A 25,931-nucleotide genomic window follows, 5' to 3' on the forward strand; every position below is an offset into this window, starting at 1 on the left:
TCCTCAGAGGTTAACGAGAACAATTTACCTCTCTCCTCCTTGTAACAACCTTTTATGTACTTGAGAACTGTTCTCATGTCCCCTCTCAGGTTTCTCTTCTCCAGAGTAAACACACCCATTTTTTAAAAAATTTTCCTCATGATCTATGACCTTTTTCTAGACCTTTAATCCTTTTTTTTGCTCTTCTCTGGACTTTCTCTAATTTGTCCCCATGTTTCCTGAAATGTGGCACCCAGAACTGGACACAATATCTAGTTGAGGCCTAATCAGCGCAGAGCAGAGCGGAAGAATTTCTTCTCATGTCTTGCTTACAACACGCCTGCTAATACAGCCCAGAATGATGTTTACTTTTTGTCAACAGTGTTACACCGTTGACTCATATTTAGCTTGTGATCCACTATGACCCCCAGATCCCTTTCCACAGTACTCCTTCCAGGCAGTCATTTCCCATTTGTATGTGTGCAACTGATTGTTCCTTCCTAAGTGGAGTACTTTGCATTTGTCCTTATTGAATGTCATCCTATTTACTTCAGACCATTTCTCCAGTTTGTCCAGATAATTCTGAATTTTAATCCTATCCTCCAAAGCACTTCCAACCCCTCCCAGCTTGGTATTGTCTGCAAACTTTATAAGTGTACTCTTTATGCCATGATCTAAATCACTGATGAAGATATTGAACAGAACTGGACCCAGAACTGATCCCTGTGGGACCCCACTCATTATGTCCTTCCTGCATGACTGTGAACCACTGATAACTACTCTCTGGGAATGGTTTTCCAACCAGTTATGCACCCACTTAGGTTGTATTTGCCTAGTTTGTTTATAAGAAGGTCATGCGAGACAGTATCAAAAGCCTTATTAAAGTCAAGATGTACCACATCTACCGCTTTCCCCTATCCACAAGGCTTGTTACGCTGTCAAAGAAAGCTATCAGACTGGTGTGACAGGATTTGTTCTTGACAAATCCATGATGGCTGTTACTTATCACCCTATTGTCTTCCAGGTGTTTGCAAATTGATTGCTTAATTATTTGCTTCATTATCTGTCCGGATCCTGGAGTTAAAACGGCCTCTGCAGTGTGTATAGGAGAGATTAGGGTTACACTTTTCTCTGAGCAAAGTTTGTACTCCACTGTGTCTTCCAGAGAAGTTTGCAGCTCCATCAGATGCAGAAGCAGCATCTCTTTGGGGTCCAATTGACAAGCTTTTATCTCTTCTGAGATGTGGGTTGTCAGAGATGGGGCCGATATGTCATCTATAACCTGAACATCTAGAAGTGCATCTACTGGCCTCCCACGGCCATCAGGAGAACGTTCGCAGTGACTTAGTACGTGACACCCATTTGCACGGTGCATTTCTCAGCCATGTCTGCACGTTGTCTGACTGCGGGGAGAGAGTTCTTCACTTCCCAGCTCCTGCGTCTTTCAAACCCAGCGTCCACATTCAGCGTTAACAAGTGACAGTGCACTTCACGTGGCCTCCCGTTGGGGTGTGACACAAACTGCGCTGTGTCTCCAGCATTAAGTGCTTCTAAATCTGCCTGTGCCCATGACTGGCTCAGAGGTTTCCTGCAGACCAGACGCTTGGTGTTTTGCAGCCCTTTCACTGGGCTCGTCAGCCCTGGCTTTGTGATGGGCCTGGCAAACCAAGCGCCTCCACTTTTCCCCGCTGTAGCAGCGAGACGCTTTCCTTCCGCGTAAGCTTTGTGGCCAGAGGTGCACCAGGGGCTTCCTTTGCACGGTCACTAAATAGGAAACGTTTGAGCGACAAACATGGAGAACAGCCCTTAGGTTGCGGTTTCTTCAGTAGGTAGCTTGGTTTGTGCTTCGGGCTGTTGGGACGTCGATAAACCACGTGAAGCTGCAGATGGCGGGTTGGTGCAGTTTGGTTCCTGGTATGTTCCTCCCCTTAGTTGGTTTCAACACTGTGGAGGGTTGGGGGATTTCAGGGTGGCCGCACCCCTCCTTGTGGGGGAGGGAAATCCCTGATACTGGACAAATAATTTATGGTTTGGGGAACTAAAGGGGCTCTGGCAGAGCTGTGGGGAGGGAGGAGCCAGGCCTGGGCTGGGAGGGGGCCGTAGTTCGGGAGTGAGGGGCACTGGCGGAGCTGTGAAGACCCCAGGGCTGGGCTAGCAGGGGGCTGTGGGACAGGAGTGAGGGGCACCGGCAGAGCTGTGGGGAGAATGCAGGAAGCGGGGGCTGGTTAGTAAAAGTTCCCCTCGCACAAGCCCTTGGCTCACGGCCCAAACCTGCTTCCTCTTTCACCGGCTAATAAACAGGTCCAGATTAACCTTTTGTGGGCCCGGTGCCGAACATATTTGTGGGCCCCCATAGGGGCAAAGGAGCATGGCCCGGGGAGGTGGGGGGGGTCAGTCCCCAGAGTGAGGGGCCAGCCAGGGGCAATGGGGCATAGCATGGTGGGGCCGGCCCCGCTCCACCCAGCCCAGTGCAGGGCACTGTATACAAACTGGCTGTTCCTAGACGCACACTGGCCCACCCGGCCCTGTGCTGCCAGCGTGTTCCTTCCCTCGGGGGTGGGCCCAGGCTGGGCACACAGCCCCCGACTCCCTATGCCCAGCAGCCCCCCTCCACAGTGTTAGCCAAATGGGCTCGCTTCCCCCTGGAGCTGCCCAATTACCCCAAGGAGGCACGGGAGTCTAGAAGACGGCTTCAATTTCTTTATTGATCAGTCGGCTGAGTGGGTGTCCCCTCGACTCATGCCAGAGGGAGGAGCACACCTTACAAGCGTAGAGCAAGCCTTTTTATACCCAGTAACAAACAACTTACCGTGCATACATTCTGCTAACCTATGGAATTTTTAAATTCCTTTCTAGGGGTAAACAGGATACATCTGTTGGACTTCCTTGATTGCTCGTTTTGTATACGTATAGGCTTCGCGGCACTTGTGGGGAGCGGCTGGGAAAATAGGCAAATAGTTGACCTTTGCTCTAACAGCCCCTCCACCACAAATGCACAGAGGCCTCCACCCCTCCCCCCGCGCGCAGCACCCCCACACACAGCCGCACCACTACTGCCCAATACACTTCCTCACAGCCCCCCACCACAACTACACAGCACCCCACTCAGACCCCCCACTGCCCCGCATCCCGACACACAGAGCTCCCCCACCGCCCCCCAAGAGACCCCCTCCACTGCCCCGCATCCCGACACACAGACCTCCCCCACCGCCCCCCAAGAGACCCCCCCACTGCCCAGCATCCCGACACACAGACCTCCCCCACTGCCCCCCAAGAGACCCCCCCAGTGCCCAGCAGCCCCCTTCCACCTCCAGAGACCCACTCCCTCACACGCTGCCCCCTGGCCACTCACCGGCCCTGCTGCAAGGGGCCGGCGTCTGCCAGGCTGAGCTGGCAGCATGGCCGAGGCTGGTCCAGTGCCAGGGCGGGGAATCACTCCAGCCTCTCGGGACTGGCACGATCAGCCATGCCAGGGTCTGCCGTCACCCTGGCCAGACTCCCTCAGGACCCACCTGCCTGGAGACAGGGTGTCCATACGTCCCCGTTTGGCCGGGACAGGTCCCTTTTTAAGCTCTGTCCTGACCGTCCTGACTTCTCTGACAAAAACGGGCATTTATCCCGTTTGCTCTCACCAGCCGATCAGTTGGCGAGAGCCAATGAACAAATGCCCAGTTTACCAGAAAAGTCCGGTGCGCCCCCCTAGCGGGGTGTGGAGAAACGTGTGTCTGTGGGGTGGCGACGCGAGGGGTCAGGCAGCAGGGCTTGGGGGGTCAGCCCCAGCCAGAATGGATGGGAGGGGGTTAGGGGCCAGCCCCTGGCAGTGCTGTGGGGAGCTGAGGCGAGGGAGGGGGCAGCCCCAGATCCTGGCAGCGGCATGCGGATCTTGGGGAGGTGGGGGCAGCCCCTGCCTGCGGCGTGGGGAGCAGTGGGGGAGGGGGCAGCCCCAGTGGTGGATTCAGGGTTAGTGGGGCCCCCCGGCCCTGTGCTCAGCTTCATTTTTGGGGCCCCTCTTTGGGACCCAGCCAAGAGAAAGATAGCTCAGTGGTTTGAGCATTGGCCGGCTAAACCCAGGGTTGTGAGTTCAATCCTTGAGGGGGCCACTTAGGGATCTGGGGCAAAATCAGTACTTGGTCCTGCTAGTGAAGGCGGGGGGCTGGACTCGTGACCTGTCCAGGTCCCTTCCAGTTCTAGGAGATAGGATATCTCCATATATTTTATTTTATTTTTTATCTCCCCCCGCCCCCAGTTTTCATTCTTTTTTTCTTCCTCCTCCTCCTCCTATAAGTAATAGCAAGTAAATGAAAATAAAGGGCGGTACCTTGACTTCTTGTCGTCTAACTTGTTTTTCCACAGACCACTTGAAAATCGCTGGGGGTCTCGGCGAACCACTTAATGATCTTCCCAGATATTGTTTGTACCATTAGCTAACTAGTGTAAAGCACTTTGGATAAGAGCGTTTTATAAAAAAATGTAAAAAACGTTGGGGTGCAGGGCCTGGCCAGGAGTTGGGGTGCAGAAGGGGGCTCAGGACTGGGGGTGCAGGGTCTGGGAGGGAGTTAGGGTGCAGGAGCAGGCTGGGGGTTGGGGTGCAGGGCCTGGCCAGGAGTTGGGGTGCAGAAGGGGGCTCAGGACTGGGGGTGCAGGGTCTGGGTGGGAGTTAGGGTGCAGGAGCAGGCTGGGGGTTGGGGTGCGGGGTCTGGCCAGGAGCTAGGGTGAGGGAGGGGGCTCAGAGCTGGGGCAGGAGGTTGGGGTGTGGAGCGCTTACCCAGGGCAGCTCCCATTTGGTGTGAGGGGTGCAGGTAGGGTTGGGGGTGCTGCAGGAGCTCCCATTTGGTGCTCAGGGTGGAGGGGGGGATGTGGGGGGTGCAGGAGTTAGGGCAGGGGGCTGGGGGTGTGGGCTGGTGTCGTAGGGGTGCTCCCAGCCCCCAGCCTCCCACCCCACCCCCTGCCCTGAGCATCTCACAGTGGGGGGGGGTATGGGTAGGGGGAGTGCGGGGGCCCTGCCTTTGCTCCATCCTCCCCCAATTCCATCCCCCACCCCAAGCCCCCCACCCCCTGCCTCTTCTCTGCCTCCTCCCCCTCCCTCCTGGAGCGCCGGCAAACAGCTGTTTGGCGGCAGGGAAAGCGGAGGAGGGGGAAGCTTGGCTGCCAGTGGGGGTGGGACAGAGGCAGGGGTGAAGGAAGAGTTGGCCGTGCTTTCGACTGCAACCCAATCAGAGCGGGCCGGGGCCCCTTTGGAGCCTGGGCCCGGTGCCATCGTAAACCCGGTACTGCTAATAAAGGCAAATATTGACCCACCCGAGAAATCGAGTCTCGTTATCAGAGCCGGCACCCGTCAGTGACTTGGAAACGTGCCCCCTTACTCTAATCAATAGCCCTCTACTCCCCTCCTAGAGCCAGGAGAGAACCCAGGAGTCCTGGCTCCCACTCCTCCCCCCCCCCCCAACTCTAACCACTAGATCCCTTGTTGGTGTCTTTTTATTCTCTCACCCCACAGAAGGACAGAGGGGCACTGGCAGAGCTCTGTGTGGGGGNTATGGGAGGGGCATGGGGTCTAGTGGCAGGGGTTGGGTTGAGAGCCAGGACTCCTGGGTTCAATCCCTGGCTCTGGGAGTTGCGTGGGGTCTAGTGGCAGGGGTTGGGTTGAGAGCCAGGACTCCTGGGTTCTATCCCTGGCTCTGGGAGGGGCGTGGGGTCTAGTGGGGGGTGGGCTGAGAGCCAGGACTCCTGGGTTCTATCTCTGGCTCTGGGGGGGCGTGGGGTCTTGTGGCCGGGGGTGCGCCGAAAGCCAGGACTCCTGGGGTCTATAGGAGGGCACTGGGGTCCCAGCAGGCAAATCCCCCCCACACATCTCATGGCCCGTTGCAGACCCGCTGGAGCTGCTGCCACAGGGGAACTGCACGGTGCGGGGCCACAGACCCAGGGGAGCGGCCACGTGTCACTGCGCGGCCGAGGGGAACCCCCTGCCCCGCCTCAAGTGGTGCTTGCCCAACCACACCCTCCCAGGGGACTTCGAGGGCCCTGAGCTGCGAGCAACCTTATGGGCGTGGGTCCTGGCCATGAGCGGGGAGCTCTGGGGCCCGGCCGGGGCCCTGGCCAACATGTCCTGCGCTGCCACCAACGCACATGGGCAGAGCCAGGCCGTGCTGACCTTTGTGACTGCAGGGACCGGGGACCAGTGGGGGCTGGGCATGGGATCCAGTTTTGCCATTAGCTAAAAGCAGTGGCCTATTCATCTTCAGGCAGAGATGTATATGTGAGGAAATACGGTGCTATGTGCCAGCCACTTAGACAGATGGCAACCCTCGTATAAGTCACACAGTCCCCACCTGCCCCCTTTCACCTCTGTGCCTCCCTGGAAAGAAATTTAGAAATGAAATTAATGGAGATATCCTATCTCCTAGAACTGGAAGGGACCTTGAAAGGTCATCGAGTCCAGCCCCCTGCCTTCACTAGCAGGACTAAGTACTGATTTTGCCCCAGATCCCCAAGTGGCCCCCTCAAGGATTGAACTCACAACCCTGGGTTTAGCAGACCAATGCTCAAACCACTGAGCTATCCCTCCCCCTGTGGAAAGAGGGCTCAGTCTCCATGGCTAGGCCAGCCGTCGGCCGCTCTCCCGCTCAGAGGACCCTCCCCCTACGCCGTACCCATCAGTTCATTACAATCCCTGTAGGGCCGTTCGCTGCCCAGCCGATCCCACCGCTAACACCAGCTGTTGGTTTGCAGCGGGCTTCTCCTGGACACTCGTGGTGGCCTCGGCGGCTGGTGGGAGCCTCGTGCTGGTTGGTGCCGGGGTTGCAGTGGCCTGGAAACTCGTGAAGGGAAGGTGAGACTCGGGCGGGACGGGAGAAGGATCTGGTGGGAATTGTAGCCTGGAATGGGGGAAAAAATGGATCCCCCAAGATCAACTATCACTTCTTGGAAGCATGAAATTCCACCTGCTGCCCCTCAATCCGGACCCACAGCCCCCTGGTGTGCCAGCCCTGGACTTGCCCCCCCAGCTCTGCTGGTGCCCCTCACTCCCGACCCACAGCCCCTGCTAGCCCAGCCCTGGGCTCCCCCCACATGCAGCTCTGCTGCTTTGGGATGGCGGTGCGGTGGGCAGATATTGGGATAGATGGATCCATGGGTCTCATTGGGGCAGGAGGGAGGAGGCGGGACACCAGGCTAGATGGGCCTAGAGGTGGGATGTTGATGATGGTTTCACCCCAGGCAGGGCAGCAGGGGCCCTGCCAGGGCCGGACGGTGCCAAGGGACCGGAGATGGGCAGGTCTGTAACTCCGATCAGCAGCCAGCGTCTATGGCGCCCTCCCACAGACAGGTGGGTTCCCAGCCCTCCAGCGGCTTATCCCAGAGCCCCCCGGTACCTACCCCATCCTCCACTCTGATGAGATCCCCCTCCCCCGCTCCCAGAATCCCCCTCTGCTGGGATTTCCCCCCTACAGCACCCCCCAATGGCATCCCCTCCCATCCTTTCCCCTGAGCATGGCGGACACTTCTCCCAGCTAACCCGATCTCTCCCCACACAGGACAGCACCGGGGAAGGGGGAGCCCTTGAGAAGAAAGGGAGAGGAGGAAAAGGAGGAGGAGGAGGAGGAAGATGCTACAGGGAGAGAGGCGACGGGGAACAATTCACAGAGGAACACATCTACGCCAACATCTAAAGCCAGAGAGGGGGACAGGGTCACTGCAGGGAGTGAGCTAAAGTGAGACTGGTGTCAGCGATGGGATAGCCAGTCTGCCTTGTGGCTAAGGTGCTAGCCTGGGACGCTGGACACCTGGGACCTATTCCCAGCTCTGCTACGGAATGCCTTTGTGACCCTGGGCAAGTCCCCGCCCCCCTCTGTGCCTCAGTTTCTCAGCTGTAACATGGAGAATATATCACTGCATTTGGCTACTTACACTGTGAGCTTGTTGGAGATGGTCTCTCGCTGTGTGTGGGCAGCACCTGGCACAACGGGCCCTGATCTCAGCTGGGGCAGGGACTGTCCCTCGCTGTGTGTGGGCTGCGCTCCTCTCCCCCAATCTCAGCCTGGGCCCACTCTGCTAATGCACCTGAGAGGCAGCTACTGCTCCAGACAGAGTTATGCGGAGCAGGTCGGCCTGTGTTAACCCTTTCACTGCTGCAGCTAAATAAAAGCCATTCCCAGCTCCTCCCCGGGCTGAAGAGTTTTATGTTGCCTCGGTTTCCCTCAGGGGTTCCCCTCGCTCTTCGAGCCGCTCAGCTGTGGCTGGACACTCACCACCCAGGCCCAGGGGTACGAAAGTTCTGGGAAGAGGGTCATGATAAACAATGCCTGGTGCTGCAATGCAGCCACCTCTGGGGTGGGACAGCCGGGGACAGCCGCACAGCAATGCCACGTGGCTCGCCCGGCTCTGAGATGCAGCCACCTCTGAAGTGTCGCGATTAGAATGGGGAGGGGGAGGAGCCAGGACTCCTGGGTTTTCTCCCTGGCTCCGGGAGGGGAATGGGGTTTAGTGGGTTAGAGCGGGGGATGGGGGGAGCTGGGAGCCAGGACTCCTGGGTCCAATTCAGTAACTACGACGACAGGCTCATGACTTTAAAAACCACGTTTAATGTCCAGTAACAAAAAGACACAGCAGCAAATGGAGGAAAAAATACAGCGGGTGCAGGGCAGGGGGTGAGAGGCCGCAGTGCTGGGGGAAGAGGGGGAGTCTGGGCTTTGCCCCACTCCCTCCCTCCCCACAAACCCCATCCCCCATCCCTTCAGTCCTCCCCCACCCCTCCAGCTCTCCCCACACACCCCGCCCCCTCCCTCCAGCCCTCCCCACCCATCCCAGCCCTCTCCCCACCCTCCATCCACCCTCCCCACACACCCTGCCCCATCCCTCCCCACACGCACCCCATCCCACTCCCCCATCCATCCTGCTCACTCCCCATCCATCCTCCCCACCCCCATCCCATACCTCCCCCCACCCATCCGTTCCTCCCCACATGCCCCATCCCATCCCTCCTTCCCCATACACACACCCTCCACCCCTCCCCACACCCCATCCATCCGTCCATCCGTCTGTCCATCCTCACACACACTCCTCCATCCACCCCTCCCCGCACGCCGCGCCCCATCCCTCCATCCGTCCCACACACTCCCATCATCCATCTAGCTGGATCCATCTGTGGAGCTTGTCACGGACGCCCGGATCGTGCCCACTCTTGGCCCCGTACGATCCCTGGGGGGCCCCCCTTCAGTGCGACAGCCCTTCTCGGGGGTCCACTCTCTCTCGTGGTTAGGCCCCTCCACCTCCTGGAACCGCACCTCTCTGAGCCTTAGCACGTCTGTCTCTGCCGTGGGCCCCTCAGGGAGTCCACTCGCTCTGGACCCCCGGGGTCTCCACTCCCAGAGGGAATAATGCCACCTTGTTCTCTAGCCCGGAGCGACTCTCAGCCAGTGTAAAACAGGAGGTTTATTGAGCGTCTGAACCCAGCACAGGAAACTCTCAGGGCCTCAGGCCTGGCCTCCCTCAGCTCAGCACATCCCACTCTCCCCTGCATCCAGGTGGGCTCTGTCTTCTCCTCCTCTCCAGCCCAGAGCCCCCCTGCTTCCCAGTTCGGCATTTGATATCACTGGCCTCAAGCCCCCTCTCTGTCCTTTGTCTTCTCTCCAGGTAAACAGGGTCGCATGGGCCTCCTCTCCCCTCTTCTGTCCTCTGGCCCCTCTGGCTGGAACTGGTCAGTCAGGTCACCGGGGTCCTCTCCCCGCAGCCCATTGTCCTTCCACCGGCCAGAACCGGCTGCGACTCTCGAGCTGGGCCTCCCGGTCACCAGGTCACCAGTCGCTGGGGTCTCCATTCTCCAGCCATTGGCCGGGGTCCCAAGTTCCCTCGCTGGTCCCCTGTAACAACAAACTCCCTCTCCCATCACCTCGTTAAACCAGTAACACCCAGGGAAACTGAGTCCCACCTCCTCTACATGCAAACCATTGGAAAACCAAGGAAAAAACAAGAAAATCCCCCACTTCGTCAAAGGCAGCTTATTGTGGGGCTGCACGTCTCTGTGAGTAATTATGGTAACTAGGCCATTGCTCAACCCTGAGCCAGCCAGATTCTCCCCCCCCCCTCACACTCCCTGGATGGGAGCTGGTGCCCCCTAGAGGGGAAAGGCCCCATATCCCATTCCCTGCCCAGCAGCAGTCCTGGCTCCCAGACCCCCGGCTCTAAGCCCCAGATCCCACTCCCTTGCCGGAGCTGGGGATAGAACCCAGGAGTCCTTTGATGGACATGTGAGGGGAGACGCGGGGGGGGTGGGAATAAATTACCAGAGAGGAGTCTTTGAGAACAGGATCTTTAATCTCCACGGAATAAGGGTGGGGGGGGTGGCAGAGGCCTCCGCGGTAGGGAGGGGCGGGGCTCATTGCTGGTCCCAGGACGCTGCAGGCTGCGTCCGGCCTGCATGGCTCCCGGCCCCATCCCCGGGGCCAGCATGGGCCCCCCACTCGGCTCTAGGAGGATTGTTGGGCGACCAGTGTCACCACACCTGGGGGAGAGAAGAGAAATGGGCTCAGAGCAGCAATGGGACCAATGGGAGCATCATCTACTGGTACGCAGCACCCCACCCCAGAGGTGGCTGCATCTCAGCACTGGGCGAGGGGTCCCTGTATAACCAGCCCTCGTGCCCCACCCCAGAGGTGGCTGCATCTCAGCACCGGGCGAGGGGTCCCTGTATAACCAGCCCTCGTGCCCCACCGCAGAGGTGGCTGCATCTCAGCGCCGGGCGAGGGGTCCCTGTATAACCAGCCCCTGTGCCCCACCCAAGAGGTGGATGCATCTCAGCGCCGGGCGATGGTTCCCTATAGAACCAGCCCCCGTGTCCCACCCCAGAGGCAGCTGCCTTTTGACACTCCCCAGTGTTGCACTCACCAGTGATGAGGAAGAGGGGGAAGGAGGCCCAGCCGAGGCCGAAGGACCAGCCGAAGGTGACTTGGCTGTGGGCGGCATTCACGGCCCCAGCGAACTCCCCTGTGTACATGGCCAGCGCGATCATGGTGCAGAGCCCTGGGGCAAAGGGAACAGCAAGGACACCCCTCAGTGTGGCCCACGCTCAGTCCCAGCCCCTGCCCCATCCCACCACCAGGGGGAGCTGCCAGAGCCCAGGGCAGGATTCGGGGAGGGGGGAGGCTGGGGCTCGGTTCCCCTCGGCTGGCTGTAGCGGGCGGGGGGGGGGGGATGGGTTCCGGGGGGAAGGGGGGACGTACCTGCGCTGAAGCTGCCCAGAAAGGAGAGCAGGGTCAGAGGTAAGGAGCCGAGGTGGGAGCGCAGGAACGAGGCGAGGAGAGCGAAGGAGGAGAGAAACCCAGCGATCACGCCCAGCAGTGTGAAAGCCCTGGTTACCTTTAAAGAGACTGTAGCAAAGGATTGGGTTAAATAAACAACACTGCACTGAACTGGTTAGAGAACCCAGGAGTCCTGACACCCAGCCCCCCTGCTCTAACCACTGGCCCCCACTTTCCTCCCACAGCCAGGGACAGACCTGCCCGATGGTGCTGGTTGGTGGCAGCGGTGGGTTCCCCGGTGGAGCCGGGCTGCCCGTACCTGATGCTGAAGAAATTTGTTCACACACCGAATTCTGGCAGCTCTTCCACAGCCCCTCATGGAGGGACCCGAGGCGGCTGGTGGCCACCAGCCAGTGGTCGGAGCCCAGGGCCACCAGCAGCAGCAGGAGGCTGAGCAGGGCCAGGACGGTGCTGAGGATCCGGGGAGACGCCATCGTGTGGGGGGCAGCGCTGGGATCCGGGAAGCACCTGGGGGTGGGGAATGAGTCAGGGGCAATCCCGGCCCACAGCAGCAGGGCTAAGCCAGAGCCCTGGGGCCTGGGCCTCAGGCAGCTCCACAGATGGATCCAGTTGGATCGATGATGGGTGTGTGGGGGACGGCTGGAGAGATGGGGCGGGGCGTGTGGGGAGGGTGGGTGGATGGATGGGGTGTGTGGAGAGAGATGGATGGGGTGTGTGAGGGGAGGGATGGGATGGGGGTGGGGTGGGGAGAGGTGGATGGGGTGTGTGGAGAGGGATGGGATGGGGTGGGGCGTGTGGGGAGGGATGGAGTGCGGGGGTGGAGAGGGAGGAAGGGAAGGATGGGGTGGGGTGTGTGTGGGGAGAGGTGGATGGGGTGGGGCATGTGGGGAGGGATGGGATGGGGGTGGGAAGGAAGGAAGGGAGGGATGGGGTGGGGTGTGGGGGGGATGGATGGGATGGGGGTAGCGAGGGAGGAATGGAGGGATGGGGTGAGAGGCTTGTGGGAGGGATGGGGGGTAGGATGGGGAGAGGTGGATGGGGTGGGGCGTGTGGGGAGGGAGGAAGGGAGGGATGAGGTGGGGTGTGTGGGGGGAGGGGTTGGTGGATGGGGTGTGTGGGGAGGGTTGTAGGGGAGGGGTGGGTGGATGGGGTGGGGTGCGTGTGGGGAGGGATGGGATGGGGGGTGCGGAGGGAGGAGGGGAGGCATGGGGTGTGGGGAGGTGGGGCGTGTGAGGAGCGATGGAGTGGGCTGTGTGTGGGGAGGGGTGGATGGATGGGGGGTGTGGAAAGGGCTGGAGGGGAGGGGTGGGTGGATGGGGTGGGGTGTGTGTGGAGAGGGATGGGATGGGGATGGGGGTCGGGAGGGAGGAGGGGAGGGGTGGGTGGATGCGGTGGGGTGGGGTGTGTGGGGAGGGACAGGTTAAGGCTCCCAAAGGGGTGCTCTGGGGGGCTGGGCACCTGCCATTCAGGGGTCCTGTGGGGGGTCTCTGTGAGGGAACGGGTGGGGGGGAGGGGCCCTGTGCCAGCTGGTCCCAGCGAGGGGGAAGAGGGACCGAAGGAGGAGGAAGTGGAAACCTGACACCAACTAACCCTGTGCTATGGGGCGGGGGGGGGCAGAACCACACCCAAATCACAGCCAGAGAGAGGGAGGGTGAGAGAGGGGTGTGTCCGGGGACGGCTGGACAGAGCCCTGTGTGAGGGGATGGACGGACAGATGGACAGGGGGCATACAAGGGGCTGGCTGGACAGACGAAGAGGTTTGTGAGGGGATGGGTGGGTGAACGGACGGTTGGAGCCGTGTGTGAGGGGATGGACGGACAGATGGACAGAGGGGCGTACGAGGGGCTGGCTGGATGGACGGATGAAGAGGTGTGAGAGGGGATGGGTGGGTGACTGGATGGTTGGAGACGTGTGTGAGGGGACGGATGGACAGATGGACGGAGGGGCGTACGAGGGGCTGGCTGGACGGACGGACGAAGAGGTGTGAGAGGGGACAGCTGGAGGGTGGGGATGTTTGGGGATGGCTGGATGGAGGCAGGGGTTTGGGGCTGGCCAGGGAGGTGTATGAGGGGATGGATGGACAGACGTACAGAGGAGTGATTGGGGATGGATGGACAGGGGGTGGGTACGTCTGCGGATGGAGGTGGGGCTTTGGGGACGGACGGACAGAGGGGTGTATGGGAATGGATGGAGGGTGGGTATGTTTGGAGCTGGCTGGATGGGGCTGTGTGTGAGGGGAAGGACAGACGGACGGAGCAGTGTGTGTGGGGGGGTGGATGAAGGGGTTTGGGGCTGGCTGGACAGAGAGGTGTGTGAAGGGATGGCTGGACGTACGGACGGAGGAGTGTGTGTGTATGGGGGGGGATGGCTGGAGGATGGGTATGTTTGCAGATTGAGGACCGTGGGGGTTGGGGGCTGGCTGGACGGGGCCATGGGGGGTTGGGGCTGGCCAGACAGGGCTATGGGGGGTTGGGGCTGGCTGGACAAGGTGGAGAGGCTGGCAGGACAGGACTGTGGGGGATGGCTGGACAGGACCATGGGGGGTTGGAGCTGGCAGGACCAGGGCGGGAGGGGCTGGCTGGACGGGGCCGGCTGGATGGGGCCGTGGGGGTTGGGGGCTGGCTGGACAGGACCATGGGGGGTTGGGGCTGGCAGGACCAGGGGGGGAGGGGCTGGCTGGACGGGGCCGGCTGGACGGGGCTGTGGGGGTTGGGGGCTGGCTGGAAGGGGCCGTTTGGGGTGGGGGCTGCCCGGACGAGGGGGTGGGGAGCTGGCGGGACAGGGCTGTGGGGCCAGACACTTGGGTGCCCAGGCACTCCAGGCTGTCCCGGGGTAAATGAACCCCCCCCATCCCGAGCGCCCCCCTCACCTGCTCCGCGTCACCTGCTCCCTCGCAGGGTTTGCTCCGGCTCCAGCCCTGACCCCGCATGGGGCCTCTTACTCCCGGGTGGCTTCCTGGGAGGGGCAGGAATGCGGTAAGGGCCCATTGCACCATCCCCACATCCTCTGTGTCAGTTCTTCCCGGCAGCCCGTAAACCCGCCCCCCATCGCCAGCGCCCTCAGCTGTCCCTGGGGTCTCCCAGCCAAGCCCCAACCGTCCCCCAGCCCGCTTAACAAGGGAATCTCCTGGGACAGACCCAGGAGTCCTGCCCCCCCCCCGCTCTATCTCACTCCCCTCCCAGAGCCGGGGAGAGAACCCAGGAGTCCTGCCTCCCTCCCCCCCACCCCCTGCTCTATCCCACTCCCCTCCCAGAGCCGGGGAGAGAACCCAGGAGTCCTGCCCCTCTCCACCCCACCCCCTGCTCTATCCCACTTCCCTCCCAGAGCCAGGGAGAGAACCCAGGAGTCCTTTGACACACACTTGAGGGGAGTGTGGGGATGGGGGGCCCTCCAGGGGGTCGAATAAATCACCAGACAGGCAGCTCTGAGAACAGGCCCTTTAATCTCCATGGAAGGGGGGGGGGGGCGGCAGCTTTTTTTCCAGGGGAGGGGTAGTAACAGGAAGAGGGGAGGGGCTCACTGCTTGGGTCTGTGGGAGCCCAGGGTAACGCGCGCGCACACACACACACACACGTCGAGCCACTGGCTCGTGGGCTACACGGCCAAGGTCTGGTCCGGTGCCTGGCGAAGCCGCTTACGCCCCGGGCGTGACCGTAATCTGCACCCGCCTGGAGGTGGCACCGTGGTGGGGCCGCTGGGGGGGGAAGGGGGCACATCTTATAAAACAGTGGTGCTACCTTCCGAGTAAGGCGCGTATCGGGCGCCTCAAACCCAGCCTTCTGCCTTGACTGGAGCAGGGCTAGGGGACATGACCCCGCTTCCCCTGGGGCGTCACTAGGGAGCGCGGGTGCACCCGGCCCGCCAAGCTCGGTGCCGCTGACGTTCAGTCTCGAGACGCCGCCGCGGTGTCCGTCTCTGTGCTGCCAGGTCTCTGCGGAGGGAGCTCTCGCCAGCAGGCCGGGGCGTTTGCTCTCCTCCGTCACGGGGCCCAGTTGAGTCCTGGGCCCCGGGCATTGGTGGCTGCGCTGGGATTCCTGACTGGGGTTTGGCTGCCTGCTTTGGCCACCTCTGGTCCAGGCCTGGGGTATATGGCGCAGATAAACAACTTCCAATAAGCAAACTGCCAGCTCTGCCGCGCCGATTTGAACTCCGACGCGAAAGCGACCGAGAAAGGGCCGGACATCTGCTACTGCTCGGCGGAGGGACGATCGGCTTTCAATCAGTTTCTCTCGCTGCCCCGTTTTCGAGACAGCTTCATTCGCTTCGCAGATCTCGGATACAATTTTCCAAACAATCTAAATGCCTGAGGTGCCTAATTCTCATGAGACTGAGGACCCTGCAGCTTAGAATCCCAAAGGTATGCAGGCTCCTAACTCCCATTGGATCCTCATAGGTATTTTGGCACTTGTGCCCACATACGCACCTTTGAGGAAAAGGGCGTATGTGACTTAGGAGTGTTTGAAAAATTCTCCCCTTCCTTAGCTTTTATTTATATTTTATAGACATCTAAAAACCTAGGAAATTCAGTGCAAAAAACTTTGTGATTATTTTAACATAAGCTCAAACAGAGGGTTGGTCAGCAGCCTGTATTTCTATTCTGTGGGACAGTCTGACATTTTGAATTTTGCTCGTTCCAAATGGGAACACAAAGTCAAAATCTGAACGCTGCCCGCACAAGGAAAATTCCAATAAATGTCTGCGCGGGACCAGCCAAATGGTTTGGTTCATTTCATTTAGACTTTTAATAGTCTATTAAAATATTCAAGGTCATATACATGATATTGACACAAGCTTAAAGATTATGTAATAGTAAAATAGGACATATTCGGAATGTAAAAGTCAAAACGAAACACGTCCACGTTGCCAAAATGAAATGATTTGTCTTTTCCCCGTCAAAACCCGCAAATTCCCGTGAAACATTTTGATAGCTGGATAGATTTCTTTCAAAATAAAAATGCCAGGCACTTCATTGTAAAAACTTTGTGAGGATTTCAAACTGTGTCACATAAATATTTAAAATGGTTTAATGCGTCTTCAGGTTTTTAGACAGTTTCATTCAGCCTATAGAAAATGTCTTTCTTAAAAAAAAAGGGGGGCGGGGAATTCAGTAAGAGGGACCCTGGGTGATAATTTATGCACAAATATGTAATACCTTTTTGGCTTTAGAGACTTAAGCCTTTAATTTAAGGCTTTAATTGCCTTAAAAACTTGTTGTTATTAAAAGAAAAAAGGAAATTTAACATGAGTAAGGGCCTCACTTGACGGGGGCTTGGTCCATGACTGGAGCTGTCAGAGGCTATGAAAATACAAATTAATAATAATTTAATTCTAAATATTTAAAACAATTTAATATCGCTTTGGCACTTGAGGCAGGGTAAGTTGCTTTCAAGGATCTTTCCTGCCTTTGATCAAAAAGCCTAGGAAATTAAAAAAAATTGTTTAAAAAACATTGTTGGGATTGAACTACAAACCGCTTTAGGGTTTGAGGCACTTCACACAAAGGGTTTCCAAGCACGACTAGTGATTTTGTGGGTAGAAATCAACAAAGGAACAAACCGCTTTAAGGACCTTTATTCTTTTTCTTTAAAAAAAAAAGAAAAGAAAAACCAAGGAAATTCAATGCATAAAACTTCGTTAAAGGCAAAAATCGGAGCTGTCTGGCCAAAGACACAAAACTTTAAAACTGCGGTTCCTGCTGCTACGTTGCCTTAGCTGACGCTACTCAGAGAGACATTTCTGAGCAGTTGTAATTCTGCTTATCAATCAAAGCTACAGCACAAGTTCAGTCAGCCACAGGTGCTTGATATTTTAAATCCGGTTCTAAAGGAAGGATGGTCCCGCCGGGAACTCAGGACACCTGGGTTCCAATTCCCAGCACTGCTGCTGTGTTCCGGTGCGACACTGGGCAGGTCAGGCCATCTCGCCGTGCCTCGGTTTCCCCCAGACTGTAAAACGTGGGGTAACTGATGCTTCCCTTTGTCTGATTTGATTCTAAAGCGCTGGGGGCAGGGGGCTGGCTCTGGTTACGTCCAGCTCCGAGCGCCAAAGGAGGAAGTTGGCCTGGAATCCGATGAAACGAACGAAGGGCGTTTGCTACGGGGATGTCCCATGGTGGGTTGCTGGAAGGCTGGGGGTGGGGATGGCGAGGTATCGCTCGCCCCGGGATGCAGGTGTCTCGATTCGCTGCAGCGCCATCGCGCAGGGTTTAACGTGTCTCAGCCACGCGCTGGCATCCGTGCATCCGATACGCGCACATGTAAAATATCCCTGTGAGGGGGAGAGAGGGGCTGTTTAACAGCACTGAGGGGTCAGGACTCCAGGGTTCTCTCCCTGGCTCCAGGAGGGGAATGGGGTCTAGTGGTTAGAGCAGGAGAGTCAGGACGCCTGAATTCTCTCCCCAGCTCTGGGAGGGGAGTGGGGTCTAGTGATTAGAGCAGGGGGGCTGGGAGCCAGGACTCCTGGGTTCTCTCCCCGGCTCTGGGAGGGGAGTGGGGTCTAGTGGTTAGAGCAGGGGGGGCTGGGAGCCAGGACTCCTGGGTTCTCTGGGAGGGGAGTGGGGTCTAGTGGTTAGAGCAGGGGGGGCTGGGAGCCAGGACTCCTGGGTTCTCTCCCCGGCTCTGGGAGGGGGTTACTTGTCAGAAGCGGGGCATTCCTGGACAGGGAGTGTGAAACAAGGAATTGGATGAGGAGAAAAGTGCCCTATTGCCACCCCCAGAGGGGAAAGGCCCCATTGCCAGCCCCCACACTGCCCCCACCGCCCCGGGGCTGGATGAGAGCTGGCGCCCTCTAGAGGGGAAGGGCCTGTACCTGCGAAGAAGGTCATGAGCAGGGCAACCCAGCCCAGGATGTAAGACCAGGAGAAGCGCCAGTCCCCGAACCGCTTGCCCAGGAAGTTGACGGTGACTCCGGTGTAGACAGCCATGGCGAGCAGGACGAAGAGCGCTGGAGGAGGTGGGGCAGAGAGACCGATGGCAGGACAAGAGGCCAGAGAAACCGCTACATGCCTGGGAAGTGTAACTACACCACGCGCCCCTCCCAGAGCCGGGCGAGAACCCAGGCGTCCTGGCTCCCACTGCCCCCCGTCTCTAAACACTAGACCCCATTCCCTTCCCAGAGCTGGGATAGAACCCAGGAGTCCTGGCTCCCAGCCCCTCCCCTGCCACTGTAACCACTAGACCCCACTCCCCTCCCAGAGCTGGGGAGAGAATTCAGGCGTCCTNAGGCGTCCTGGCTCCCACTGCCCCCCGTCTCTAAACACTAGACCCCACTCTCCTCCCAGAGCTGGGGAAAGAACCCAAGTGTCCTGGCTCCCAGCCCCCTCCCCCCGCTCTAACCACTAGACCCTGCTCTCCTCCTTGTGTCTTGGTGGCCAGCTGGGGTCCCCGCGGCAGTGGGCAGACACTTACTGGAGACGAAGAACATTATCCCAGCAGCAAACGACCGGTTGAATTTCTCGAAGGTGGATCGGTGGGCGAAGGACAAGATCCCCGTGATGATGCCAGCGAAGCAGGACAGGGCAGAGAGGATCATGAAGGCCCGGGTGGCGTTCCAGTAGGCTAGAGCAGCGGGGAGAAAACTCTCAAAACCGCTCCTGTTTAGAAGGGGACGGCTCGCCTGGCGCACGGATGCAGCCACCTCTGGGCAGGGAAGCAGGGGAACAGCCACATGTAATGCTGCATGGGGCTGGCTCTCCTGGCACAGACATGCAGCTGCCTCTGGGGCGGGAGAGCTGGGTAACAGCCACACATAACACTGCACAGGGATGGTTCGCCCACTGCGGAGATGCAGCCACCTCTGGGGCAGAGCAGCTGTGGAACAGCCACACATAACACCATGCGGGGCTGGTTCGCCTGGTGCTGAGATGCAGCCACCTCTGGGGCAGGGCACAGTGGCTGGTTAATTCACAATTCAGTGCAATTTAGGAGGGGAAGCAAATGAAAATCTCAGCTCGAGGGAGGATTTAGGGAAGTCGAATGCCTCTTGGAGAACATGCCAGGGCCTCTGGGAGTGCCCCTAGCGCCGCCCTGGGGGCATTGGGGCCAGCCCTGACTGCCAGGGGAGAGTCGCCACCCCGCTCCCTGCAGCACAGCGCCCCCTAGCGCATTGGCGCCAGCCCTGCCTGCGAGGGGAGAGCCCCACCCCGCCCCCTGCAGCACAGCGCCCCCTAGCGCATTGGCGCCAGCCCTGCCTGCGAGGGGAGAGCCCCACCCCGCCCCCTGCAGCACAGCGCCCCCTAGTGGTCCTTACCAATGTTCTCCATCTGCATGTAGCACTTGCCCGCCAGACAGTAGCGCCAGAGGCCCTGGTGGGCCAAGGCTCCCTGGAGCCGGTACTGCACCCAGTAGTCAGTGGCTGTGCAAACCACCAGCAGGATGTTCCCGACCGAGGCGCAGAAAAGACCCCCTGCCATGAAGCTGTACATCCTGCCTGAGCCTGCAGACAGCACAAAACCGGTTAGGGTTTAGGGTTGGGAGCCAGGACTCCTGGGTTCTGTCCCCAGCTCTGGGAGGGGAGTGGGGTCTAGTGGGTTAGAGCACTGGGGGCTGGGAGCCAGGACTCCTGGGTTCTGTCCCCAGCTCTGGGATGGGAGTGGGGTCTTGTGAGTAGAGCAGTGGGGGCTGGGAGCCAGAACTCCTGGGTTCTGTCCCCGGCTCTGGGAGGGGAGTGGGGTCTAGTGGGTTAGAGCAGTGGGGGCTGGGAGCCAGGACTCCTGGGTTCTGTCCCCAGCTCTCGGAGGGGAGTGGGGTCTAGTGGGTTAGAGCAGTGGGGGCTGGGAGCCAGGACTCCTGGGTTCTGTCCCCAGCTCTGGGATGGGAGTGGGGTCTTGTGAGTAGAGCAGTGGGGGCTGGGAGCCAGAACTCCTGGGTTCTGTCCCCGGCTCAGGGAGGGGAGTGGGGTCTAGTGGGTTAGAGCAGTGGGGGCTGGGAGCCAGGACTCCTGGGTTCTGTCCCCGGCTCTGGGAGGGGAGTGAGGTCTAGTGGGTTAGAGCAGTGGGGACTGGGAGCCAGAACTCCTGGGTTCTGTCCCCGGCTCTGGGAGGGGAGTGGGGTCTAGTGGGTTAGAGCAGTGGGGGCTGGGAGCCAGAACTCCTGGGTTCTGTCCCCGGCTCAGGGGGGGGAGTGGATTGATAAGAATCGTAGCAGCATCGCTGCATGGGCATGCGTCAATGTGTGAGTGGTGGGGAGTATTTCTCAGGGCCAGTGTGTGCGTGGGGGGGCAGTTGGTTTGTGTGCCTGTGTATCAGGGTGTCTCTGCTCCCAGGTCGCTGCGTGTGTAGCTCAGAGGGGGAGCCCCTCGGTGGGTCCCTGTGCCCCCTTCCCCCAGCCGGTGCCCCCTACCTGTGCCGACCCCCGCGCCTGGCTCTGCTCCACACTGCCCAGAGGCCGTCACCCCTCTCCTCTCCCAGCCGCCGGCAGTGATTTTGCAGAGGCCGGCAAATCCCTTAATGCCAATGATGGGCCGGGGGGGCCATGGCAGGGACAGCTGGTTCCAGAAGCCGGGATCTGCAGTCCCAGCACTCCTGCCCCCGGGAGCCTCAAAACAACCTGATGAGTCGGTCAGTTCCATTGAGCCTGGAGCAGCCGCACAGGGGCCTCCCAGGACAGCGCGGGGGAGAAGGGAGCTGGGTGTCCAGGTTTCATACAGGGATCCCTCGCCCAGGGCTGAGATGCAGCCACCTCTGGGGTGAGGCACGGGGCCCCTCCTGATACCCCTCAATTTTCGCCCTACAGATTCAATTTGATCCCAAACACTTGTTCCTCTCCCAAACGGGGAAGCCCACTGCTGCGTCTACAGGAACTGGCCCACTGAAAATAGGGGCAGATTTTCATTTCATTCCTGGAACCTCTGAAGCCAGTCCCCTGGCCTGGGGCCAGATGAGAGCCGGCGCCCCCTAGAGGGGAAAGGCCCCATGTCCCTTTCCCTGGTCCTCTAACTTTCCCAGTAATGTCCATCAATGTAGACTCACGGAAAACTCAACGCATCCCAAATACAAACAACACCTTTATTCCCAACCGCAGAGAACTCAGCAGACGCCAACGTGTTCTATGTTGCATTAAATGACAGTTATTCTGAAGCCTCCCGAGTGTCCACTCTCCGGGGTCCAATTCGGGTCCCAGCCACCGCCCCCACTGGGGGGCACTGGCTTCCGGTCCTAGACTCCCGTCCTGCGGGATCCCACCTCGGTCCCCTTTCAAGACACAACACCCCAGAAGCTCTGAGGCTATTTGTTGAGGTAAAACACACACACCCTGCTAATGCGCTCTTAACAAAAAATATCAGGGACTTAACGACCCCCAAGCCCCATAACCGAAGGGGAACGCTTTGCTCCTCGGATTCTAAGGAGCTGCTTTCAGGATGAACGTGAAGGCATCTTCTGCTCTTAATGTCTCAGGGCCTCTGTTAAAAATACCTCCCCCCCATGTGATTACCCCACAATAACGCTCGCTGGTGTTCAGACATGGGCATGTCTGAGGCACCGTCCATCGGGGTCAGAAGCCACTGCTGGAACAGACGTCACACACGCAGCATTTCTCTCCCCGTACGGAGCTACAGAGGGCACTTGCCTTCTTGCGGAGTAGTGTCATTTCTCTGGGCTATATATTAAAATGCCAACGTTAACTGATTGCATACGTACACTCGTATAATATGCAACTAATACGGGCAATCAGTCAGATTCCCCCTTTTAATCTCTATATAGCACAGAAAGTATAGAGCAGGGTTTCTCAAACTGGGGTCGCCGCTTGTGTCGGGAAAGCCCCTGGCGGGCCGGGCCGGTTTGTTTACCTGCCCTGTCCGCAGGTCCGGCCGATCGCGGCTCCCACTGGCTGCGGTTCGCCGCTCCAGTCCAACGGGAGCTGCTGGAAACGGCGACCAGTACGTCCCTCGGCCCATGCCGCTTCCAACAGCTCCCATTGGCCTGGAGCGGCGAACCATGGCCAGTGGGAGCCGCGATCGGCTGGACCTGCGGACGGGGCAGGTCAACAAACCGGCCCGGCCCGCCAGGGGCTTTCCCGACACAAGCGGCGACCCCAGTTTGAGAAACACTGGTATATAGCCTGTCAGAGATCACAGCAAAATATCATTTCTGTGCCATACACATCGGATATGCGATATAATGTACATGCAATATAGATTCAAGTGCTGGATTTCTATTAATGCAGCTCTTTGTCACATGTGCAACAAGCCATATGGAAATGAAACCTCTCGATAGCACAAGACAGAACTCTATGGGCAATAGAATTCCTCTGCAATCATTCAAACGTGCAATCATTCAAATTCACTATTTTAATCTCTACACATGGCAGAGAATGGGTAGAGTTATTCTGCATATAGATCATGACAATATCATTTTTCTGGGCTATATCTATCATATAGGCATGGGCTATACAGATGAAACCGGCAAATTTCTATGATTGCATCTATATGTCTTAGAGGCAACAAATCATATTGAAGTTTTGTATAAACCTGTGTATAAATCTCTAGCCCAAAGACAGAGTTCTAGTTGCAATACAATTTCTCTGGGATATACAGCGGTGAAAACGGGAGATTCGAATGATTGCTAGATCATAAATGCAGGAAGTCAAATTCACCATTTTTTTCCTTTGTAGTGCACAGAAGTTATACTGCAGATATGACACAAACAGCATATGCAATAAGTGACACTCACTTTTTCAATCTCCATACAGCCGAGAGAAATTTTATTGCCTAACATCTATATTTTAGCAATCGATTGACTGTACTCCCTGAGATCTGGGGTAGTTGGCAGAGTGACTGGCTCACCCATGTCATCGATACAGACTTACACAGAGAGCTGAGCTCAAACCCATAATCTCCCCAGAGAAACGTTTCAACACGTTCAAACAACTCACAATCCAACTCTCTTTGCAAACACAACTTAACGCTGTCAGGGAGTCAACTCTAACAAGACTTCCAAACAGCCTGGCCCTTGGCGTGGTTTTAAACCTAGAAAGAAAGCCACAAATCTTGAGAAATTCCAAACGTCATGATACAAAATAAGAATTCGGGGGTGGGTGTGTGTAAAAATGCACGGAATATTTTGTGGGGTTTTTTTTAAAGCTAGGACTAATCTCCAGACCTTTGACATCAAGAAGTTTAGGCCCTGATCTTGTGAAGCAGGGTAGAGCCCTGCGTGACATGTACGCGTCCACTCAACGCAAAGCACGTGACACAAACCACGGCGTTCATTTGCAGAACACGGGGGGCACTAATTTGAGTTTCGTTTTCTAACCCGGACATACAAACAAAGGTTCAAGTTAGTAATGAAAAGATACCAAATGCCCGTCACCTGGCACTCTGGGGTAGAGGACAGGGGATTTGGGTTTGTTTCATAACCAAATCTTGGAAAGTAACCAATTAAAAGAGACAAACACAACAGAAATCTGGCTCGCTCTGTTGCTCTTTGGGCAAACCCCCATTTCTGATCATTTTTAAACCTAAATCAACATCAAAATCTTTGGACAGAGAAAGACAAGAGGTTGGGAATGGAGGATCCTGGGGAAAAGGCTTGTTTGGGGTGGAGGGTGACAGGTAGAGGGTTAGGAATGGAGGATGATGGGTAGAGGGCTAGGAAGGGAGGATGATGGGTAGAAGACTTGTTGGGGCAGGTTAGGAATGGAGGATGATGGGTAGAAGGCTAGGAATGGAGGATGATGGGTAGAAGGCTAGGAAGGGAGGATCATGGGTAGAAGATTTGTGGGGCAGGTTAGGAATGGAGGATCATGGGTAGACGGCTAGAAATGGAGAATGATGAGTAGAGGGCTAGGAAGGGAGGATCATGGGTAGAAGATTTGTTGGGGCAGGTTAGGAATGGAGGATCATGGGTAGAAGGCTAGGAATGGAGGATGATGGGAAGAGGGCTAGGAAGGGAGGATCATGTGTAGAAGACTTGTTGGGACAGGTTAGGAATGGAGGAGGATGGGTAGATGCTGGAGGATGAAAAAGAACGGAGTTAACAACAAACCAACCCTTGGCTGAACGGCCGAGCCCGGTGGGCTGGTGGAGTCAGCAACGGGTGGCCGGTTGGATGGGAGAACCATGAGGCCCCAGCTTCGGCCTAGGCGGGAGCCCTGACAGGCCTTTCCACAGCCCAGGGCTCACGCACTGTCCTCGTTCTCTGCGGCGGCTCTGGGGAGGTCAACGCGCTGGGCCGTGAAATCGCCGAGCTTGGCAGACCCCTGGACACTCGGGCCTCCTCCTCCTTCCGGGAACCGTGTCCCACGTTCGGCGGCACCTCCAGGGGGCTGTGTCCCCTGGCGCGGCTCTGAGGCGGTGCTGGACCCCCCGCGCAGGTCGGCAAAGAGGTTCTGGAGATAGCTGGAGACGCTGCCGTCCTTGCTAGCTGGGCGGGGCGTTGTCCTCTCCTGGAGGGAGGCCGGTTGAACCTTCAAAGCCACCTGTGGAAGAGGGGGAACCCCCGGCGCCGATTTGGGGGACTCCTCATACTCCTTTTCCCAGTCTTCTCCTTCCTGGGAAGCTGGGAGGCTGGGCTGGGAAGACCGGGCTTTCTCCAAGACGCTCCCTCGGGCGTTGGATCCCCCGTAATCTGCCTCCCAATCTTCCCTGGTGGCTTTGGCTGCCTCGATTTCCCCCCATCTCTTCACCCCCCCACTAGACCATCTCTTCGCCCCAGGGGCGTCCCACGGGCAGCCATCTTGGTTCCGCTTCCTGGCCGCATAATCTGAGCTCTGGGCTCTCCCCGGCCCCCACTGTCCCGCCTTGCGTGGGGCTGAGTCCGCCTCGCCCCACGGCCTCTGCCCCCCCCAGGGCCGACTGAAATCTTTCTGCCCCCTTGCTCGCCGGTTCTCCCCCCAGCCACTCAGCGACGGAGACCCTCGCCGGTCCCATCTTGCAGAGGAGTCCTGCCAATCGCCGCGGCCCCCGGGTATCTCTTGGGAGCAGCCGGCGCTGCTCTGCCCCACGGCGCCAGACCCACAGCACCCCACCCGAACCGGCTGGGGGCCGCAGCAGTAGCGTGGCTGACACCCGCAGCCCAGTGCATGTTGGGGAGGCCCGCCGTGACCCATGGCCAATGCCCCGTGGCTGCCGGAGAGGGGCGTCTGTGGCAAGGCCGAGTAGGCCCCTAGGAGGGCGCTGTTGAGCAGGTAGGCGAGGGCGTCGAGCCGGACAGGCACGGTGATGGAGGACAGGGCCCCGGCCGAGGGGCGACCCAGGATCCAAGGCGTGGCAGAGCCGGGGGTAGGGCAGGAGGGCACGACGGGCATCTTCTCCAGCGCGGTCTGGTCCGAGGCGGGCGGCTCTGTGGGGCTGGGCTCGCTGGGCCTGGGGGAGCTGCAGGGGGAACAGAAAAGGGGGTCAGAGACAGAGAGATCCCCCCCTCTCCAACAGGAGATGGGAATTCTATGGAGGGAGGGGCGGTGGTCTGTGGGTGGGGGTGTTTGTGGGTGGGGGTTCCCTGGCTGGGTGGGGCTGGAGGAAGGGAGACTCTTAAGCTGGAAGAGAGTTCTAATGTGGGGGAGGATGCCCTGGTTGGGGGGTTAAGGGGCTGGACAGGGGGTCGGATGAGAGGCATGGAGGTCTCTGGTTGGGGGGATCTATGGGGCTGGAATGGGGGTTCCCATGGATGGAGTCTCTGGGGGAGGTCTATGGGATGGAGGGGGGTCCCTGGGGGAGGTCTACAGGGGGGGGTCTATGGGGTGGAGGGGGGTTCCATGGGGG

The 25,931-nt window shown here is 58.6% G+C and overlaps 3 protein-coding genes and 1 long non-coding RNA gene across 4 annotated transcripts in view; 1 reads left to right on the forward strand and 3 right to left on the reverse strand.

Annotated features, from left to right (window-relative positions):
• The window catches only part of LOC117869639, a 5,785-nt gene extending 3,738 nt beyond the window's left edge, over positions 1 to 2,047 (forward strand). Inside the window, exon 3 of the long non-coding RNA XR_004643834.1 lies at positions 1,145 to 2,047. This is a non-coding gene — a long non-coding RNA (uncharacterized LOC117869639). The remainder of the gene's footprint in view (positions 1 to 1,144) is intronic.
• A 7,417-nt stretch (positions 2,048 to 9,464) lies between these two features.
• On the reverse strand, positions 9,465 to 14,214 carry LOC117869628 (protein NKG7-like). Its single transcript, XM_034756612.1, has 5 exons — positions 14,104 to 14,214; positions 11,533 to 11,741; positions 11,196 to 11,342; positions 10,861 to 10,995; positions 9,465 to 9,836 (listed from the first exon to the last, which is right to left on the reverse strand). The coding sequence occupies exons 2-5, from the start codon at positions 11,705 to 11,707 to the stop codon at positions 9,763 to 9,765; spliced, it is 531 nt and encodes a 176-aa protein (XP_034612503.1). The 5' UTR covers positions 11,708 to 11,741; positions 14,104 to 14,214; the 3' UTR covers positions 9,465 to 9,762.
• Positions 14,215 to 17,439: 3,225 nt separating this feature from the next.
• LOC117869765 (lens fiber membrane intrinsic protein-like) lies at positions 17,440 to 19,656 on the reverse strand. Its single transcript, XM_034756853.1, has 4 exons — positions 19,482 to 19,656; positions 18,641 to 18,790; positions 18,042 to 18,176; positions 17,440 to 17,501 (listed from the first exon to the last, which is right to left on the reverse strand). Exons 1-4 carry the CDS (start codon positions 19,654 to 19,656, stop codon positions 17,440 to 17,442), a joined length of 522 nt encoding a protein of 173 aa, XP_034612744.1.
• Positions 19,657 to 22,230: 2,574 nt separating this feature from the next.
• The window catches only part of LOC117869795 (NLR family CARD domain-containing protein 3-like), a 26,783-nt gene continuing 23,082 nt past the window's right edge, over positions 22,231 to 25,931 (reverse strand). The window contains exon 9 of the mRNA XM_034756897.1: positions 22,231 to 25,544. The gene's annotated coding sequence lies outside the window, so the exon portion shown is untranslated. The remainder of the gene's footprint in view (positions 25,545 to 25,931) is intronic.

This window comes from Trachemys scripta, chromosome 24, assembly GCF_013100865.1.
Source record: "Trachemys scripta elegans isolate TJP31775 chromosome 24, CAS_Tse_1.0, whole genome shotgun sequence".
NCBI lineage: Eukaryota > Metazoa > Chordata > Testudines > Emydidae > Trachemys > Trachemys scripta.

What these genes read in the sequence shown, in the direction of transcription:
- LOC117869628 (XM_034756612.1), bottom strand. Translation starts at nt 11,707, where the DNA reads ATGGCGTCTCCCCGGATCCTCAGCACCGTCCTGGCCCTGCTCAGCCTC. An exon ending in ACAAATTTCTTCAGCATCAG is followed by an intron (nt 11,343 to 11,532) that starts GTACGGGCAGCC and finishes CCTTTGCTACAG; the next exon opens with TCTCTTTAAAGGTAACCAGG. An exon ending in TCTGGGCAGCTTCAGCGCAG is followed by an intron (nt 10,996 to 11,195) that starts GTACGTCCCCCC and finishes CCTTTGCCCCAG; the next exon opens with GGCTCTGCACCATGATCGCG.
- LOC117869765 (XM_034756853.1), bottom strand. Translation starts at nt 19,656, where the DNA reads ATGTACAGCTTCATGGCAGGGGGTCTTTTCTGCGCCTCGGTCGGGAAC. An exon ending in CATGCAGATGGAGAACATTG is followed by an intron (nt 18,791 to 19,481) that starts GTAAGGACCACT and finishes CCGCTGCTCTAG; the next exon opens with CCTACTGGAACGCCACCCGG. An exon ending in GCTCATGACCTTCTTCGCAG is followed by an intron (nt 17,502 to 18,041) that starts GTACAGGCCCTT and finishes TCCCCCTCACAG; the next exon opens with GGATATTTTACATGTGCGCG.